The 19,700-nt window shown below is 41.6% G+C and overlaps 1 protein-coding gene across 1 annotated transcript in view; it reads right to left on the bottom strand.

The window, feature by feature from the left end:
• The window catches only part of SORCS3 (sortilin related VPS10 domain containing receptor 3), a 297,645-nt gene that overhangs the window by 196,886 nt on the left and 81,059 nt on the right, over positions 1 to 19,700 (bottom strand). The window contains exon 2 of the mRNA XM_057420990.1: positions 9,428 to 9,495. Within this exon, the coding sequence (XP_057276973.1) occupies positions 9,428 to 9,495 (68 nt within the window). The remainder of the gene's footprint in view (positions 1 to 9,427; positions 9,496 to 19,700) is intronic.

Raw genomic sequence — 19,700 nt, 5'->3', positions numbered from 1 at the left:
AGAATGTGAGATAACTCAACAAAAGGAGCAGCTCTCTAATGAAAGCAGTGGAATTGCTGCGCCAAATGATAAAGAAGAGATGGAATAGCCAATTCCTGTTAACAGATGCAGCTCTGCTGATGCAGCAACAGTCACAACACCCACAGGATCCGCAACAGCAGGTTCTTGGCAACGAACTCCCTCCTGAATGCTGCCTTGCTACTTTTCGATACGAGTAGGCAAAGCACCTACAAGTAGGCAAAACACACTTTACCTGCTATCCCTGACAAGATGACTTCACAGGGACTATGACGCTTCAAAAATATATTCACCTTTGGCAAAGCTTCCTCTGATCTTCTCTTCATGAGTAAATGCTCGGGAACATGACCTGAGTTCAAAATTCATTTCTGATAAGGCAGGATGTCTCCCTTCTTGAGGAACTCACTAATCAAATAAATTCATTAATAAGGGCAGAAAAACTACATTAAATATAGCATATATAAGCTGCAAAACCAGGGATAAGCATATTCTTCCAGCTCCCTAAACTACTTTCCCTGCAAACACACAATAAATTCTATTAATTCAGACTGAAATCATTGTATCAACACCAGAAACATCTTTTTGTGTTAAATTCCCTAAATTTCCCATTACATCATCTAGTTTTCTGGCACGGAAAGACTAGAGATCTGGACAGGCTTAAATTTCAAACAACTCAGTTGTGTGCCTGATAGGAATGGTTGGAAAATTAAATTATGTTAAAAGTAGTCAGGAGTGAAGGGTTGCTTGGTTTTTTGCTGTTTTCGTGGTTGTTGTTGGTTTATTTTTAAACAGTTTCAAATATACTTTTATTCCAATAAAATAACATTGCTAAGGAAATGTGATAGCATCCAAGATAGCCACCAGCTGGGCAATCAATGGAGAGCCTACCTGTAGTGTAGAAGACTCAGATCTCTTGGCTGAATAAGACAGCCACAGTAGGTCAGAATAAAAATTTTGTATTACCTGCTAACTTGCCACAAAATATTCTGGGAAATGTATAATCAAAGGGAGAATGATTCTTCCCATGGTCTCTCACCCAGCTCTCTTGACTTGGAGATCTCCAAATCCCCAGACCACTAAAATACTGTGCCATATCAAGTCTCCAGTGCAATCCCTGCTATTCCATTTCAGTACCTAAAGCATGACAGTTCATTGGTGAAGAACAGATAACAAAAAAAAAATGGATGACATTTCTGCAACACTGATACAAAAGCTGTAGACCTGTTTGCTCCTTGAATGTTATATCATTAAATAATTTATGTAAGCCACAGGCTATGGCCACACTATCACGTTTAACAGCCACTGCCAGAAATATCCTCCATTAATTCACTGAATCCCCTTCTGAAATCCATTTACACTTTTATTATTTCTGCCTCACAACATCCTGTAGCAATGAGTTACACAATTTAATTACTTGCGGAATAAAAAAGCACTTCCCTTTATACTTATTCAGAGCAAGGTCTTGAACTTGGATCTTCCACACATAAGATTAGTATCAGTCTCTCCCTGGAGAGATTCTCAGTCTCTCCTGTTGGAGCTCTTTTGCGAAGCATGAATAATTCACCAGTTATGAGGGAGAGCAGAAAAGAGAGATGGCTGGGGCTTTTATCTGAAACATGGAAAATTAGAACAAAAAGCAGCTCGATTTTGCCCTCCCTACGTTTTACATGGAATTTCTCCTTTGTCCTAAAAACATTCCCTCAAAAAGTCGGGAATTTGATAAATTGCCTTTTCTTCTTGCTTCCCTGCCTCTAACCAGGAAAAAAAAACATGCAGTTAAAAATTCCCAGGCCTACTTATTAACAAGGACATCCCAATAATCCAGTTATTGATGAGATCGGAACTGATGTACAACCATATGACCTTTCTAGACCTATATAACAAACACATTCCTCACACAAATATATCTGCATCATCCATCATTGGTGACCAGCCCAGTCTTCCTACAGCCATATGTTTGGAGGTTGACAACTTCAGCAAGGCAGCCCCACTTTCAGGCTACAAAAGATCTGTGCATGAAGCACAGAGCGAGGATGTGCAGCACATGTTGAACAGTGAGCTACATGTAAATGTGAACCTCGGTGCCTCCACCACGCAACATGTCACCAAATTGAGATTCCGTGACAGAATGCAGTCAAAGCCAAGACTTACCTCTGTCTTCAGAGAATCACAGATATGAATGAAGCACTATAAAGACAAGTATTTTTTTTAATTAACAGCCTAGCTAAACCACCATTACTATCTGCAGTTCTGTTTTTATTAATTCTCTCCGATTCAGCAAGAATTCCACCAAGGAATAGGGATGAGCAGATGCAAGGGGGAACACATTAATAAATCATAAGTGTCACTAAAATTTGTAAACTAACATCTTCTGGGAAGTCTTGGCAATTAGTCTCAGAGCTTCTTTGGCAAACAAAAATTAATAAATCCATAAGGTCCCTTGTCTGATGATATCCCACACCCCCACAGAAAGGTCGTTGATGGAGCAATTAAGAGACATAACAAATGGACCATCCTGAAGGCTGGTTCACAAAAGACAAATGAGCTCCATGAAACAAGATGACTAAGGCATCTTAATAAGCAAAGGTGGGACTTTGATCTACATATAAGGTACATACAAAAGCTTTTAGACTCATATTTGCTGGGCTACTACTTTGTACATGATTTTGCACTGCCCCCGCCCTTGGTCCCCAAGATCTCTGAAGCAATATTAACGTGATTGCTTGTTAAAGCAAGGAACCATAAGAAAGTAGAAAGCCTCTAGAAAGCCACAACTGGAAGAGTAATGAATTCCGTCAAATGGAAAAGGTACTTTTAATCAGGTCATACTTAGTTCTTTTATACAGTGGGATAAGGTGATCAATTGTTATCAGCATCTGATAACCAGCAACTTCAAACATTCTTGTCACAGATACCCCCCCAAACAAGCAACTACAAGGAAGATAAGCTACCCTCTTATCACTCTTAATAGTTACAAAAAGAGCACAGAAAAGCCATCGTATGTGTAGCCTTTTGTGAACATTTAGCATCCTTGCAGTGTAACTTAAAGCAATGCCCTTTACCCATTAATTTCTCTCCTTGCTGATACTCAACAACTATTTTCACCTGTAAAGCTTTTTCTATTGCTCCTGTTTATTAACTGTGACCCACTTTCTGATGCCTGCTGCGACACATGAACAAATACAGATGTCAGGAGCCTCTGCCAAACCTGGTCTGTCAGCCTGAGCAAGATAACACCACCTGTTTCTCCAAAATAAGCAGGAACTTAGGCATGAGAGCAGAGGAGAAACAACTACTTGGCTCAAGAATGCTGCATTTTCTATTCTTCACAGCTAGTGACTACCTTGCTGTTTGGACCAAGGAACTTCTCTTTATTAAATGGCCACGATCTTCATTTGGCAGCAGCTATCTCAGGAATGAGCCAACATGCAGCTATTGTGCATCTCCCAAATAGTTCAAGTGTGGCTCCTATCCCAAGATGGCATCTTGGGATAGGCCTGACAGCCAGGCTGCACTGAGCCAGGGTAAAATGAATAACCCACTGTGGGGAAAAAACAAATTTGCAAAAATACTGGAAGTTAAGAACTGTATTGTTTTGAGATGCTGCTGAAGGCCCACTCCAACCGCAACTCAGGGTGCTGGAAGCCCTAAGGAGCAACTCTCATTTCACGCTGCAGTTATCTGCTGCAGTTCCCCATCCCATTAGCTCTTCAGCAAACATAGTCTGAACCTAGCAGCTCTCAACCACAAAGATTTTGACAGGTGCCTCCCACAGCCTGAAAAAGCTAACTATCATTGAGGTAGGCTATTTATACAATCTAACAAACAACAACAGTGGAGATGCTAAACAGTTGAGCACCCTGGTTTTCAAATCCAAGAGAGGTCAGGATTGTACTTGCACACTCAGCTGGCTCCTTCTCTTCATGCTCCTACTGCTGACTGCAGATACAAGAAACCCTTCTGCTTATCAGCACAGAATTTCTGCACTTTGCAGCATTGCTTAAAAACGCCAAACAAAATGTAATAATGGGAAGCATTACAACTTTGAAAACCAGCTCCATTAATTTTCTGCCTGAATACAGTCCTCCAGAAAATATCATGTATCTAAGATGCATGTTGTCAGCATAAAAGTGAAAAACAATAAATATAATCAACTTTGACAATACTGCAGGAAAATATCAGCTGGTCATGGTGGCTGTCTGGAGACTGCATTTCAATACAGCAAATTCCAGGCAAACTACCATGCCCCACTGCAAAACATGTGGAGCCTGACCAGAACTGAGAAAAAGGCTGTGGCACAAACCAGAAGTTGTCATTCTAAGCACCACAGGCTAAATAATGTATTGCCACTGGGATCGAAACACTCTTTTAAGGAAGCTCTGGCTGTGTTATGACCTATATCAGATTTAGCTTGTTTTATGGATGATATGGAAATTTGAGTTGGGCTTGTCAAATATCCTGATCCCTGCCTTCTTATTCATCCACCTTAGAGGCTGCTACATTTAGAGCAAGGATACTAAGCCTCTGTTCCCAAACGGGAGATGTGGCGTTTCACACCACATTCTCCATTCCACACCTACAGAGTTGCCCTTTCTGAAGCCACTTCCACGTGCAACACGCCATTACTCCTCTCATCTCCAAGCTAGAAGTTGCAGATGTCCCTGTTGAAAAGCTAAGAGTTCTGTTGGGTTTTGTTGTTTTAGGTTTCTTTTTTATAACTCAACACAGAGTCTATGACAACAGACCAACCTCTTCAGGCACAAAAGATGCTTGGGAATTTTAAACTAATGCCATGGAAACATGATTTCTTGGTTAATAAACAAGAAAACAAGAAGAAAGATATGTAAGAATTCCTTCATCAGCATTTTAGCCTCTTAAGCAGAATGAGTCATAGTTTTGAGTATGGGTTAATGCATGGGCCCGCATTATGTACCATCAGATAATTTCACTGGGACGAGAGCCAGAGGAGGCAAACTCCAGGGGACCCATCAAAGGTGGGTAAAATGGCAGCAGGGACTCAGAGATGACACATGCAAGTGCTTACACTTCGGAAGAAAATCTGAACTACTCCCCACTGCCTAATTAGCTGATGTGTTGCAGTCATGGCTATCACATCTATCATAAATATTGCCCTGCTAACTTTTGCTTCTCCTGCCTGCTGTATGGCCCTGTTGCCTCTTCGTCTTCATCTGAGGTTGAAAGCTCCCTTGGGATGGAGGTTATCTTTTTAGCTACTACAATCCAAATAAATAAAATAAATATAACAAATGTAATATTTATATATGTTCTGAATACTAAAAATGGCAACAGTAGAAAAACTTTTGTTCCAGATATCTTCGCAGAAATACCTGCTCAACCCACACTGACTAAAACATTTGAAAACATTTTAAATATTACAATAGCAACTTCAAATAATTACCCAGAATGTCACGTTCACATAAACCTATCTCAATCCTGTACAGCTTTAACAGGAGACAGCATTAGCAACAAGTGAGAAAACATTCACAAGGCTCTTCCTTCGCTCATAAAACCTGTGAAATCTAAAAGGCCCACATAATAAGAAAAGGAGCTCAATAGATTCCTCCCATTTAGTCACACTCAGAACACAAGAAGGAAAAAACAGGACAGCAACAAGACTAACTAATGAAAGGACTTGCTGCCTACCATACAACCTACAGAACTCCCCATATAATACCTCTGAACATAGCAAACACCTCAAATCAAAACTCATTTATCACGCTCACAATTTCTATGGTCAGATCTGGAAGCATTATGAACATGCACATTTGAATAAATAAGCCACTGAATGGATCTTCCCTTCTCAAATCCTTCTAATAGAATTTGCATGAGATTTTCAACAGAAAAATAGGGAAAAAAAAAAACCAGCACCCAGCCCTTTAACTCTTGGCTGGGAACAGTGCCTTTTAGACACCATATTCTGCATATCTAACCATCACATTCTCCTCTATTCAGCAGATGCCTTCTTGGACAATTCCTGTAAAACAGCCTGGCCCCCATTATTTACAGAGAGAGTTCGTATTTCATGGCAGATCACTCCTGTGTGCTTACAGTTCATCATAGGCGATGAGGCTGCAGGGACTCCAGCCTATAAAGGGTTTGGGAATTACAGATGCTCCAACAGTACTTCAAATCAAAACCATGTAGGTTTACAGATTAAGAGGGAGAACTGTTTTCTTTTTGTTCATGGAGAAATAATATTAGTGGGGAGAAAAAAAAAATCGACAAGAAGCATAAGTCCAACCTTTAATCCACTTTTACATAAATCAGGCAGGATATAGCTGGATTTTTAACTATCCAGTTGGATATTTTGCTAGGCAATGAGAACTTATAAAGGGTTTGCATGCCTGAAAAGCTTAAAAAATTTTTGCAGTTATATTTGCTGATCTACAAAAAGACTTCTCTCCACAAATCCTGATGTTTCGCTCCATCACAAGTACAACCACAGTCAAGCAGCTTCCTTTCACAGGAGGAAAATGATCACCTCCACTCAATTCAGAGGGAAAAACAAAACCATAACTGACAGGTATCTTGTGACCAAGAAGAGATGCAGCATTCACAAAGGGGAGGGATGTGGCTGGCTGGGGGGGTGTCTTTTCCTTGAATCTGGCTCCTTCAGTAGCAATGGAGGCCTTTTCTGTGATTTCCTGGGCTCCAGAAGCATGGATTTTTTTACTACGGTAATGTCTGTGTTCCTGCATTTAAATGCTGACCAATATTTCCTCTGTCTAAACTTGTATCAGCCTGATACATTAGTTTCCAATGTAAATTTTCATTCTCCTCTCTCCTCTTGCTCTCACTCCCTCTTTTAATTACATTCAGGATGTTTTCTTATTGATTTACTTGTCTTTGTATTTAGATGCAGGGATTAGAAATTTCTCTTATATGGCAATTCAGTTTTCCATTAATAGAAGCCTCTCATGCTATAACCCAGGGGGGACTGAGAAAAAGCTTTTGATGCATGAAGCAGGCAGAGGCAAGATGATATTTGGAGATTTTATTGCACTCTGCTCTATCTTAGCATCCTTTGAAGCACGGCCATGTGATTTGCTGCTTTCTGCCACAAAAGACTCTCCTTTCCTGTGGAAGCAACTGTGTTTGCCAAGCGTTCAGAATAGACATCACGCAGCACCACTGCTCAGATGGGCAGCACTCCTGGTCAGCAGAAAGCATGTGTTGTAGTCCCAGAAAAGAGGGGTGAGGGGAAAACAAGCCGAAGCAAAAGCAAACCACACAACTCCTGGAAAAGTCCAGACCTCCTTCTGGTAAGTACTTCATAGTTGCATTCAGTTTGTGACCCTTCGGTTCTGAGGGCTCAAAGATGATTTGGAAGGAGTTACAAAAAGTAACTAAGGAAAGCAAGCCTATTTCCAGAAGGCTTAAATTCACCCTGCAAAGACAGATCCTCCTTTTGAAATTTTCAGTGTTTCCAAAATTTAAAAGAAAATATTAAAAAGTACCAGTTTAAATAATGCAAAGATTCAGAGGCCTGACTGTGCAAATAGAACAGAAAATCCAGAGAAAAGGAGTCTTTCACTTAGTATCTATTTGCATTTCTACAATGTCCTTTGCAAAGAAATTCATAGTTACTCTCTAAGACTCTATGCTCCCCTATGAATTGCAACGTGGCTTGATCCTGAATTTTCTATGTGGGAAACAAAGGTTTAATGCCCAGGAGCTCTTCCTATGAGCTCTTACCCTGAGCTTTCCTCATAGACTTTGGAAGAGAACCCAGGAGGTTCTGACTTCTCAACATCTCCGAGTCTCTAGGCCCCACACTGGCCCCTACTTCACTGCAGAAAAGATACAGAAATGCCCCAGAACACACTGAAACATGCACATAAATCAGTATGTTTCCCCAGCTGACCAATACTGGATGCATTCAGTTGTACTGACACTGAACTACGTAACTGTCCTTATGGGAAGACTCCAAAAAGGATGCTGCTGTTACCTTTCTGCAGAGCTCAGGTGACACTGTGAGTTTAGTATTAGGACAGGATATGCCTGCTTGTTGCATTACTTATGCAGAGTAGATTGCTTGGCAATTATGTTTAAAGCACAATCACAGTGCTATTTGTACTTGTTAGGTAAAAAGGCAAAAGTTTTTTAAGGCTTTAATACCTTGCTAAGTACCACGGTAAGTGGAAATGACTGTGTTCTCTCTTATTAGCTGCCTAGTTATTTATACTTTTGCAGATTACCATAGTACAGCTCAATTAGGCTTTGGAAGTACTGTTCAAATTGAGAAGTTTCAAGAGCTCTACTTAACATTAAACACATTAACAGGAATAAGCCTGCATCATGCCCAAATTCTGCTCCAAGCAGGGGCTTTTAAATTAGCTGGGGAGAAAGAAGTACAAGAGAACATCTACCAAGGAGCTGCTCACAGCTGGAGCAGTAGCTACAGTGCATTGACAGTTCCACCAACTACACTTTCAGCAGGTTTGTGCAATGGCTGTAATACACCAGCTAAATCTGACATAAGGCACTTGGTCTCCCACAAACCATGGCTGCCTTCTTGGTTTTTTTAACTGTCCCTAAGGTAAAAAACACCTAATAACACTTAGATTAAAGGCATAGCATTTCCACACCACAAGCAGGATGTTAGGAGGGAGAGCAATCCCCAACAGGCAGAAATTACTGGTGATTTCAGAAATCAAGGAGCAAGGAAATGACCTATTAATAGGGGTGGTTTTGGGGAGCAGGGAGGATTTTTATTTATTTCTTTATTTTAAATGCACGCACATCCTTACAAACACACCCTCTGTCCTTCAGCATGCTCTTGCAGGCCAGGATGCTCCATCTCTCACACCAGACTGGGAGCATGGCAAGTACATGACACTATCCAAGTCTGTCCATAGCAAGGACACCAGTACCTCACTGTGACATCTTTAGTCCTTTAGTGGCTATTGCCCTTACAGCCCAAGGCAACACAGATTCACTGCCAAGAAAACCATCTCAGCTAACGGGACTGATGAATGTGGCTAAGATTATATCATGCATTGCGGGGCATATCAACTCAGATCTTGTGCTAGCAAGCATGTACCATCTATAGAGGCTGTTCTCACTGTCTCCTAGAGACTCTGAGGAATTAAGAGAGTTGTCTAAGGGCACTCAAAGATGAGAACAAAAGTTTCTCTCTGTGCCATGGAAGTGCCAGGGAAGTGCCCTTACATCCAGAAACCCTCCTTTTTACAGCCTTCACTTCATCAAACCAATGTGTTCTTAATCACGTGTCCCTTTTCCAAAAAGCAAGTCCCGTTATTTCAGAATCCTTCCCACCTCCTCCCCTGATCAGCTCAGCTATCCTCTCTTGCCCAGATTCCCACTTTACAGGAGGTACAGTGCAACCCCTCCATGCCCAAGGCTGTGATTTCTACAATCCACTTACCTCCACAGTGAACTCTCTGTCACGCTCCCCAAGTTGAAGTCAAAGAGCTTTGTCAGAATGAGAATCACCTAGGGAAGGGAAAGGGAGGGAGGAAGACAAAGGGAAAAGAAAGAGAAAAAAAAAAAATTCCTTTAGACTGTTTAACAAAACACAAGGCATCTGTCTCAAAGGAGAGCTTAGCATTTATCCATTAGAGTATTATAGGATCAAGTTTTTTTTAAAAAAGAAAATCATTATCTTAATGCATCATGCAACCAGTAACATTTATTTTAATCTCAAAAATGTTTTGCATTTGAAATAAAACATGCCAACAGGAATTAATCAAACACTGTGAGCTGCCCTCTCTACAGCTATGGTTATTCAAGGTCAGGGACATTATCAGATGTGCCCTTTTAACCCAACAGCCCAATCAGAAATGACAGCCTTTTTATCCTGTTCTACCACAAACTGGTGATTCTCCATGGAAAGAATTGGCAAGCTTGTTTATGAAGATCCCCATCCAGCAAAAGAGTCCATTTTGCCCAGAATGATCTTTGTTGTTCTCTGCCTGCTGTCACTGACTCCAACAGCATGGGATTTTCCACATGCTATCACCCTTATGCAAAATAGAGGGACACAGAGGATGATATTCAGCTTAGATACCGAGCAAGGCAAAGCTTCAACTATATCTTTAGTGCTCAAGGTAAGTTAGACCCTTCAGGGCCCACTGACTAACTTTCTGACAAGCTATAAACACTCTTGAGTTATAAACTTGCAAAGCTGAGGTAAGAGGAGAGGGGACTTAAGCAGCACATGTGGGACCACAGGGGAATGTAACATCTCTCTGATATCCTTGGTACTCTGACCTCAGATTTCACAGGTAAATTAATTCTATGTACCACCTACATTGCCCAATGCCCTTCTGTCCCAGAAGGGTGACTATGCATTCAGATAACCTGTGAGCCTCTGTGCAAGCTCCCAGGCTCAGACAGGATGGCAAGGAAGAACCTTTGATTCTACAGTGGAAGTTAAGAGCATTTGAGCACCTGTTCCTTGCTTTTTTAAGATAACTAATATTACACAGTTCATTCCCTCAGATTCTACAGGACCAGCCTCAGAAATGCTTTGTGGCATCTCTTCATTTTAGTTTTGCGTCATTTTAACATTTCAGCTTGGTTTCCTCCTTGCAGGATTCAAGAACAGGTTAGTTTCTCTTGCATCTGCTTGGGATGTAAAAGCATCTAGGGACATTTTTAGTAAAGGCTTGGAGGGGCGGGGTTTGTTTTGTTAACAGATACTTCACAGTATCTAAAAGATTGGTCCAAATGAGAGAAGTGACCCAAAGGGTTGAGTTCATTAATGTTTTCCTATACAAGAAGGATCTTTTCTACTACAAAAGCCACATGTCCTTCCCTCCTCCTCCCCCCACAGCAGTGGGACCTGCCACACCTTTCATTTGGGTTTCCCAGCCGAAAGGCTGCTGGTGAGGAGTTTAAACCTTTGCAGAAAAATGCCAAAGGATTAATCAATATCACAATGGCTGCAGTAGCCTGTTACTGTCAGCATAATACCAGGAAAAGACCTGTTCAAATTGTAAGGGACCTTGGTACGTGACTATGCAGTCAGTGCCAATTTAATGGCTTCAGAATAGATGCTCTGAGCATTCCTCTCTCTACTGGATTCACTTTTCCTGTCCCTGTCCCCAGTTGCATTTTGTCCCTTTATTTCCCCATGCAGAGACCTTTAGGAGGAAGATAAAAGCCAAGCTGTTTCCAGCAGGGTGTGAAAAGAAACCTGCCAGGCAGATGTGAGCCAGCATATGCAAGCTCATGTCAGCCTAAACCAATGCTGTGCAGTGAGGAAATAAGAACAATATCCTTTTTTATCACAACTAAAACCCTGCATACTCCTTGCTATACAAAGGAGGAAGAGCCAGCCGCAAGTTGCAGCAACCCAGGTTTGTATGCTCCCTCCCTTTACATCAACTGGAATGTGCCCCAACTGGGGCCGTGCCTGCTCCCAGCTAAAACCTGATGAAAGCAACATTTTTAGGGTGTTCCCTGTATTTCCACAGGGGCTCAGACAGGACCCCTCTCCAGAGTCTCTTGCTTGCACCACAGCACAAGCCCTGTCCAGCCAGAAATGACACCCTTCTTAGTGTTCAGGACTATGGTGAGGTTTCACAAAGTTAGCTTTCCAGTTTCAGAACCTAGACATACTGAAGACAGCAGGATGGTGTCTGCTGAGTTCAGTGGATCCCGGATCCAGTCCTATACCTATTAAATACAATCTCTTTGTTCTGGTCGAATTTCAACAGAGTAATTCCACCTGAAGTTGCAATTACAACTAAAGGCAGCATCCATACTCTCCCAGCTCTTTGTGTGCCTCTTCCCAGATCTCCTATGCCCTATATCTTTGAAGATGTCACTTCTCTAGCACAATCCCTGCAAACCACAGGATAACAGCAGCTTTACAGGAGTAGGTTGAATCCTACTCAGCACGTGGGTATAAAACCAAAGTAAAAGCACTTTGTTTAGTACAGCTTTTCTGGATTTTTGCCCAGAACCACTAACAAAAATCCAGCTCTGCCTGTTAATTCAGGGAAAACAAAAGCCCAAGCATCCCTTTGCAATTAAATCTCACAAAAGGCCTAGGAAATGGCAGGAGTTACCGTAGGCAGTGGTAATACACATTACAGTCATCTACAGCAACCAAACAGGCCCAGGTCAGGCAACACTCCTGCACCATAACCCCATGTAGCCTCCACATTGTCCCCACTTGTTTTTGAGACAAGATACTTCAGATTCAATAAAAGCAACTCTTGCATTAGTTTGAGAGTTTCAAAACCAGAGAGGACTGGAGAGGCTGAACCTTCCCTAGAAAAGCTGGGAAAAAACATTCCCCCACAGCACTTCATTGTGAGACTACAGAGCAAAATTATCTACTATGGACGTATCACATGTGGTTAAGACACAAAGCCTTAGAGGCACAACTGGTTCCCCAGTTGTTTTCATGGGATGCTTTTGACATGGCATAGCAGAGGAATCTTTAAAGTGTTACAAGAGGCAATTCTGAGGCATCCACATCATGTTGCCTGAACCATGATAAATAGAAACTCGAAGCAGGGATATCAGGGGCAGATGTGGGCAAGTACCAGAATTTCTAAGATGTTATTTGAATGCTTTAGTTGAAAAAGAATGAAACAAGATGTAAGGAAAATAGGACATATTTTCCAAACTGAATTCTGACAGGAGAGAAAAAGAGTATCTACACACCTCATTGGTTCAAGCTGAGACATTTGTTTCCAATTTCTACTTTGCAATTGAAGAGGCTTAGCATGTTTTCGTCAGCGCTAAAAAATACCCATGGCTTTTCTGTGCCAGGATAATTTTGCGTGAAAATCTTGATGGTTTTCATTTTAAAAGCTGAATTCAATTAAAAATTGGCAATTTCACATTTAATGCACTATTTCAAAACAAAAGAAAATGTTTTCTTTCCCTGAACTGAGGGAAAATGCCCATTCTTCAACTTAAATTAAGATGAAAGCATTTTACTCTGAGAAAAATAAATAAAACTAAAAAAGTTTCAAGAGATATTGGTTCAGAAACAGCAAAAACTTACACTTAGGCATTCTTTAATCAAAGTAAATAAAACACCCTTCTAGTGCCAAATTAAACTGTTTCTGTTTATCAAACCAATCTCCCCAAAATTAATTTCAAGTCAGCTCAATGCTGAACTGTATTTTTCTCCAGGGTCATACTGTTCACTTCAGGGAATACAGCTCAGATATGAAATTCTCCCATATCCTATGGGCCACACTCTGCTTCCCAGGACACCCCCCCCCCCCCCACGCAGGTATCCCTGGGGGCACCAAGCAGTTTAGCTGGTTGAGAATGGAGAAAGGGAAAGCCAGCCTGCAGCGTGGAGAGAGGAAATAGGCCAGGCTGAATTACAACTCCCTTAAGGCAATGCAACCCCCCTGGAAAATGCAATTTCAAGCTGAGCTTACACAAAACTAAATGACCTGAATAATTCAATAAACTGTTTGGGTTTTCTAGACAGAAGGGGGAATGGAGAAAGGATAATCAGAAAAATATATTTTCTTCGGAAACAAGTGATATTCCAGTCCTAAAAGAGTTTCCTTATGCACTTTATTTTACACACATGCTGCTCCACAGCCCATATGTTTTGCTCTGCAGAAGCAAAACTGCTGAATACCCTGCTACAAGGTCTGCATGACAAAAATGCCAAACCCTGTCAGTTATTTATCTTCAATGACTACATTACAGGTTGAGAGTCTCTGGCACTGAAAAATACCTTCATCATGCTGTATAGTATACTGAACCACTAAAATCAGATTTAGTATGATGGACTTGTTCTCTAAAATAAGGCCAGCAAGTCTCCAAGATGGCCCAATACAGCAGCCTTGAGTCTTGACACAACCTGCCTGGCATGAAAGCAGAAAAAAATGTAACCAGGAATGGTAGCTCAGATGTCATTCCATCTCGAAAACACATCCCTGAAGGGATCCCTATTGTTCAGATAATTATTAGGAATCTCCAAATTCTTAAATCACAGAAGTGCTCAAAAGCTCTTCAGAGTATTTGGTGGCGTAACAATATTTTATTTCTATAAAATTTTACTATAAAGGAAAATTACTTTAGTTCATTAAACCCTCCTCCAGATCCTGTGAATTTTAAACTGTCAAAGTACTTTACATATACCCCACAGTGGAATATATAACTGTTTCCCACAGATTAGAGTGTAAAGCATTGCACTTCCTTCAACAGGTTGCCAAGAACTTCATAACAACCAAACAATGCTGCATCAAAGGCAGATAATGCTCCTGTATCAGGTAATGCTCGTATTAGAGACAGGAGGACACCTGAAAGGCCAGCACTGATCCACTTATTGAGATTCATCTCCTCTCTAAATGATCCTGCTATATCAGAACAGAGATTAATACGACTCATCAGTAGCCATGTACACATGTTTACCAAGGCTAATTAATGATGAGCAAAGAGATGAGCACTAGGCAGAGCACACAGCACAACAGAGAGATCACTGACAGATGTACACGTGAAAAATGTGAGCTCTTTGCTCACTTCCTATGGCATGCTGGGGTCTCCATTTCCTGCCTACAACAGCTACTCCCATGATGTTTGCAACCTTTTCTCCCCAAACACACCAGCCACAGGATGCTTGGCTGCAATTTTCATCTGCCTTTCCCCAGTCTGTATGAGAGCCACAGTACCCAACAAGTAAATTTCAAATGTGAACAACCACAAGCTACTGGGAACCAGTATCAGTAAACTGCTGAAGGTAAATTGGCTTAAAATGCTCTGGGACCTAAAAGCCAGCAGCACTGCTCTTTGGAGGTCCTTAGCTGTCTCTTTCTTTGGGGTTGGCTTGTTTCAGTTTGGGGTTTTTTGGTGGTGGTGCAGTAACTAAGCACCCACCAAGACACCCTCTCCCCACCCCGGGGGGATGGGGTGGAGGAGAGAACCAGAAGAGCAAACGTGAGAAAAGCTTGTAATTCCAGACAGAGACAGTTTAATAAGTGAAGACACAAACAGTGTGAAGTGAAGACAGCAGAACAATGCAAAGCCAGCCTCTGAACAATGACTATTTTAGGAAGACTACTCTACAGCTGTTATTACTGATGGTGCTATTTGGGAGAGAATACCTCTCCAGGTCTGCTGTCCTGGCTATACCCCTTCCCAAATTTCTTGACTGCCCCCATGCTACTACTAGGGCAGGCAGAGTGAGAAACGGAAATCCTGACACTATGAAGCACTGCTCAGCTATACCTAACATACCGGTGTATTACCAGCACTGGTTTGGCCAAAACTTCAAAACACAGCATGACATAGGCAGCTCTGAAGAAAATTAGCTCCATGGCAGTAAAGGTATTTTCCCAGACCAAGGCAGAGTGGTTCTCAAAACTAATTACTACATAACCTTGGTCCCACAAAAATCTCTTCACACAAATGCACCCTCAAAAACACGCATGTGTGTGATCACACTACACATCACCGTCCTTGTTTACCCTGGAGATCCGAGTGCAGTTGCCAATACCTGAGTGCCATCTCCAGCTGTGAGAGCCATATAGCATTACTACAAAATCTGCAGTTGAGGAACTTAAATTCCACAGGTGTTTATAGATTCTGCAAGCATGACCCCTGTGAAACAAGATAAGTAATGTCATCTTTGTTTTACTGATAAGGAACCAGAGGCAGAGAGATTAAGAGATTCTTTATGTGGAAAAAGAATCCAAATCAACTTCTAAGAGTTCGGTTCAATTCATTTTGCAAATACATCAGACAAGTCAAATTAAAGACCGCTTTATCATGAAAAAGAGTCTTCATCCAGGAATTTAACGTAGCTGAAATAATCCACTTCAACACATTTGTTAACTTAAGCTAAGAGGCATCACCAGGAAGATAAAGCACCAATTCACGTTCACCCATACTAAGACAGAACAATTAGTAAAAAAAGGAACACTTACACCTTAAACACCATCTACCTTCTTTTCCCCTGCCTGGTGAGTGCAGCTGAAGAAAAGATATCTCCAAATGCTAGAGGTTAAGGAATAGCACATCCTAAGACATGAGAAGAAAACAATAGACGTACCAACAACAAACACAGGCCAAAGCCTGCCCCTGGAAATCAGAGCAACAATTTTACACGAGTAAAGTGATGCCAACTTAAGCAGCAGCAAAATACTTCCTCTTTTTTTATTCTTTCTCTTTTTTTTTTTTTAATCTCTAGAGAGATGTAGATCTGTGGGTGGCTTCAGGCAGCGCAGACAAAAGAACCCTCTGAAATTGAAAGAGACAAGTCCCAAGATCACACACAAAAGCAAAACATGTTCCAGTGAACTTGTGATCTCTGAACAGCTGAGACTGTCAAATTCATCCTCAAAACAAGAACCAGTAACTAAAAGAAATATATTCTCCTGTTATCATTCTTTGCTTGTGTAGCTTTTCATTTTCTAGTACAAAAACTGCCAGCGTATGCTCATTCTGTCCCTTCTCCTCCTCCCTTTCCATGTAAATCAGGCAGCAGGAGCCAGAGCACTGAGAAGTCTTCCTATGGATTCCCTTGGGACACTGGGGACAGATCACATTATCTTCATAAAAGAACCCCCAGGATATAGGCAGCAGTTTGAAATTCCCATTTAGAGGGCTTGCAGTGAATGTACAGAATTTGAGGGGGGTAAAAACCAAAACCACTGCAGTGCTTTGAAGAAAGAGCCAGCTCTGGAAAGCCCAGTTCCCTCCTCGCATATGAGCACCAGCAGGAGCAGGGCAGGATCTTTGTACATTGGTTCCCTGCTTTGTAATTCAAGGGCAAGCCCAGCCTCTCAGAGAAAAATCACCTGTTGGTATCAACACTAAGACAGACACCTTTTCCAGTGTCATGGATTTACCTTTCTGGCCTCACATAAACTAGAAAGGATTTTGAATTGAACCCGACAGAGTTTCTCATGCTTTTGGTTTTAAACATTTTGGTGTCGGGACTGTAATTGAGGATATGTTCAGAGGTGCCTTGCACACAGAAGTCCATGCCATAGTTGTGAATGCAGCTGAGCAACACCACCACCAAAGCAATGACTAATGCCTCCAGGACTCAGAGGAATCCAACTATAATGTTTCACAATAACATGGCAAAAGAAGCCAGATTCTCCTCCTCCTAAACCAGATTTCAGCTATCACCCAGACAAGGGGTATTCATAGCCACTAGCTGTATAGCACCTGCACATCAGCTACATTGCTCTTCCATCTCCACTAGACATTAAATTTGAACAATCTCCCCCATGTACATTTTTTCCAAGGAAATGCAAAAAAAAAAAAAAAAACCCAAACCCCAACAAACAAACATTGGTAAATTCTGCTTCAGTTTCAGCAAATATACTTCCTGCATTCCTACATGCTTACCTTTAGAGCACACACACACACAAACCACATTCTTAACACCTCCTTTCTAAGGAAATAAAAGGAAGGAAGGCCCCCAACAAGGTTATCAGCCCTTAAAGAACAGCTGGACTCTGATCCAGAGGCTGCAATAGAACCCTAAACATAGCTAACGGGTCAGATCATAAAACCTTTGTCCTCTTTGGAGGGCAATCACTCCATAAAAGCTAAATATTTTTAGAATGATTAACCACACACCATTAGGAGAGAGTGTCTGGGAAAGGCATGGTGAGTTCGTCACCTTTTTGAGGACAGCAGTAAAACACAGGAGACATTTAAGCAGAATTCCAGACCCTTAGAATACACTGGAGGGGAGGATGGACACACCAAAACCATCAGCAGCTTGCAAGTAGCATTAGTCAGAGACAGAAAAGACCCCCAAAGTTATCTGACCCGTCTCCCTGATAAGGCAGTTGTGCTCCAGAGAACCTTTCCCAGCTTTTCAGGATGGCCTTGCTTCACATGAACACACTTTATCACCAGAAAAGACATTTAGATTGCCTAAAATAACAGAAGCCTGAGCTTTATCCCTGTGTAACTCAGTTAAATATAAATACAATCTCTCCTGGCAGGCAGCAATATGATTTAAGCATCCCCTATCATACATTATAAGAGGTGATAGCAAAGAACTCATAATTTATTTTTATTGATCCAGCAACCCATGCTGCATCATATCTCCCAATTCTTCCCCTTTGCTAAGAAGCCTCCATCAAAGCCTTGGGAACTTTACCTTTTTTTCCCCTTCTGTGTCTTCATTTTAAAGCTGCTGTGTGCACATCTTTACGTAAGTTAAGAAGAAAATGAAAAAAGGGCCCCCAGTTACTTTGCTGGCTTCATTCTTGTTCCAATTATCTCCTGATACAATCTGTGGACCAGCAGATTTTGTATAGCAATTTAACTCTGTAGAGTCACATATCTTCTGAAGCACCATCTAAAGCTTCAGACATGGGGACCCAAAAAATAAGGAATGACTTGAAATTAAGTGTAGGTACACTTCTTTCACAGGACTGTTCTCGAGAAAAAAGCAGGGTAGAGGGCTAACAGAAGGGAATATACTACAGCCATCAGGTCCATCAGGTAAGCGGTTTCCTTGAGGACTGAAGGCAAGACTGACTGGATCCAAAAAGGATATTAAACTATGTGGAGAAAATTGTGTCTAAGCCATTTCATAGAATCATAGAATGGTTTGGGTTGGAAAGGACCTTAAGATCATCCAGTTCCAACACCCTGTCATGGGCAGGGACACCTCACACTAGACCATGCCACCCAAGGCTTTGTCCAACCTGGCACTAAACACTAACCAGGATGGAGAATTTACCACTTCTGGGCAACCTGTGCCAGTACCTCACCACCCTCACAGTAAAGAATTTCTCCCTTATATCTAACCTGAACTTCCCCTTTTTAAGTTTGAACCCATTACCCCTTGTGCTGTTGCTACAGTCCCTGATGAAGAGTTTCTCTCCAGCATCATTTCTGAAAGGAGGAGAGAAAGAAGTTCCCACAGAGTTGATTTTTCAAGAAAATTCAAGCCACTTATTGTTCTTGCATTTCGGATTCCAGGCTCTATTCAGGAACTCTCAATTCTCTTTCTCTTTCATCCTCCCCTACACACGTACATATACATATATAAACATCATTGATCTTCCTCAGATTCCAATTAGCAACTCAAATAACTGTTGTGGAACAAGAGAGATTCCCTCTCTCCCCGAGGACAGGAGATGGACTGAGTAATCTGTTGAAGTTCTTTCCAGCCTCATGTCTAGGACCCAAAGATTTACTTGATCATCAGAAAATGCCTCACTGCTACCTTAGGAGAACAGCAACAGGGAATTAGGTGCCATGTCACAGAAACACATGCTTGTTGTGCTCCCTGAAACAAGGAGCTTTGTCTCCAACATGACAGCAGGAGATGGGGGCTGGAGAAGCTACCATGGGAGCAGTGCAGCCCGGTCACTGCCCTGGCACTCAGTGTGGCAGAGTATCGGAGCCTGTCAACTATTCCCACTTTTGATGTCAGCTCACCCACCTGCAGGGAGATTAATTTGTGATGGTAATATTATTCTGAGACATTATTGTTCAAATTTTAACAATATTACTCTGAGAAAACATCCTTCTCCCTCTAGGGGAAATAGTCCAAAAGTTTGGGGTTTCATAGATGTTACCATGAAAGAAAAGGATGTGCCTTTTGAGAGACAAACCCTTGCATCTGCTTTTAATAGCCAGTTTGAAAGACCTTCCACTCCTGCCACTGGACGTCTATTATAAAACATCCAAGTACCTTAGACTTCAGTTTATTTCCCTTCCTCAAAACAGCCCAG

The sequence above is a fragment of the Pezoporus wallicus genome, unplaced genomic scaffold, assembly GCF_028554395.1.
Source record: "Pezoporus wallicus isolate ANWC-B61680 ecotype Strahan unplaced genomic scaffold, APGP_CSIRO_Pwel_v1 contig_3365, whole genome shotgun sequence".
Taxonomy (NCBI): domain Eukaryota; kingdom Metazoa; phylum Chordata; class Aves; order Psittaciformes; family Psittacidae; genus Pezoporus; species Pezoporus wallicus.
This window is presented reverse-complemented; position numbering and strand designations above follow the sequence as displayed.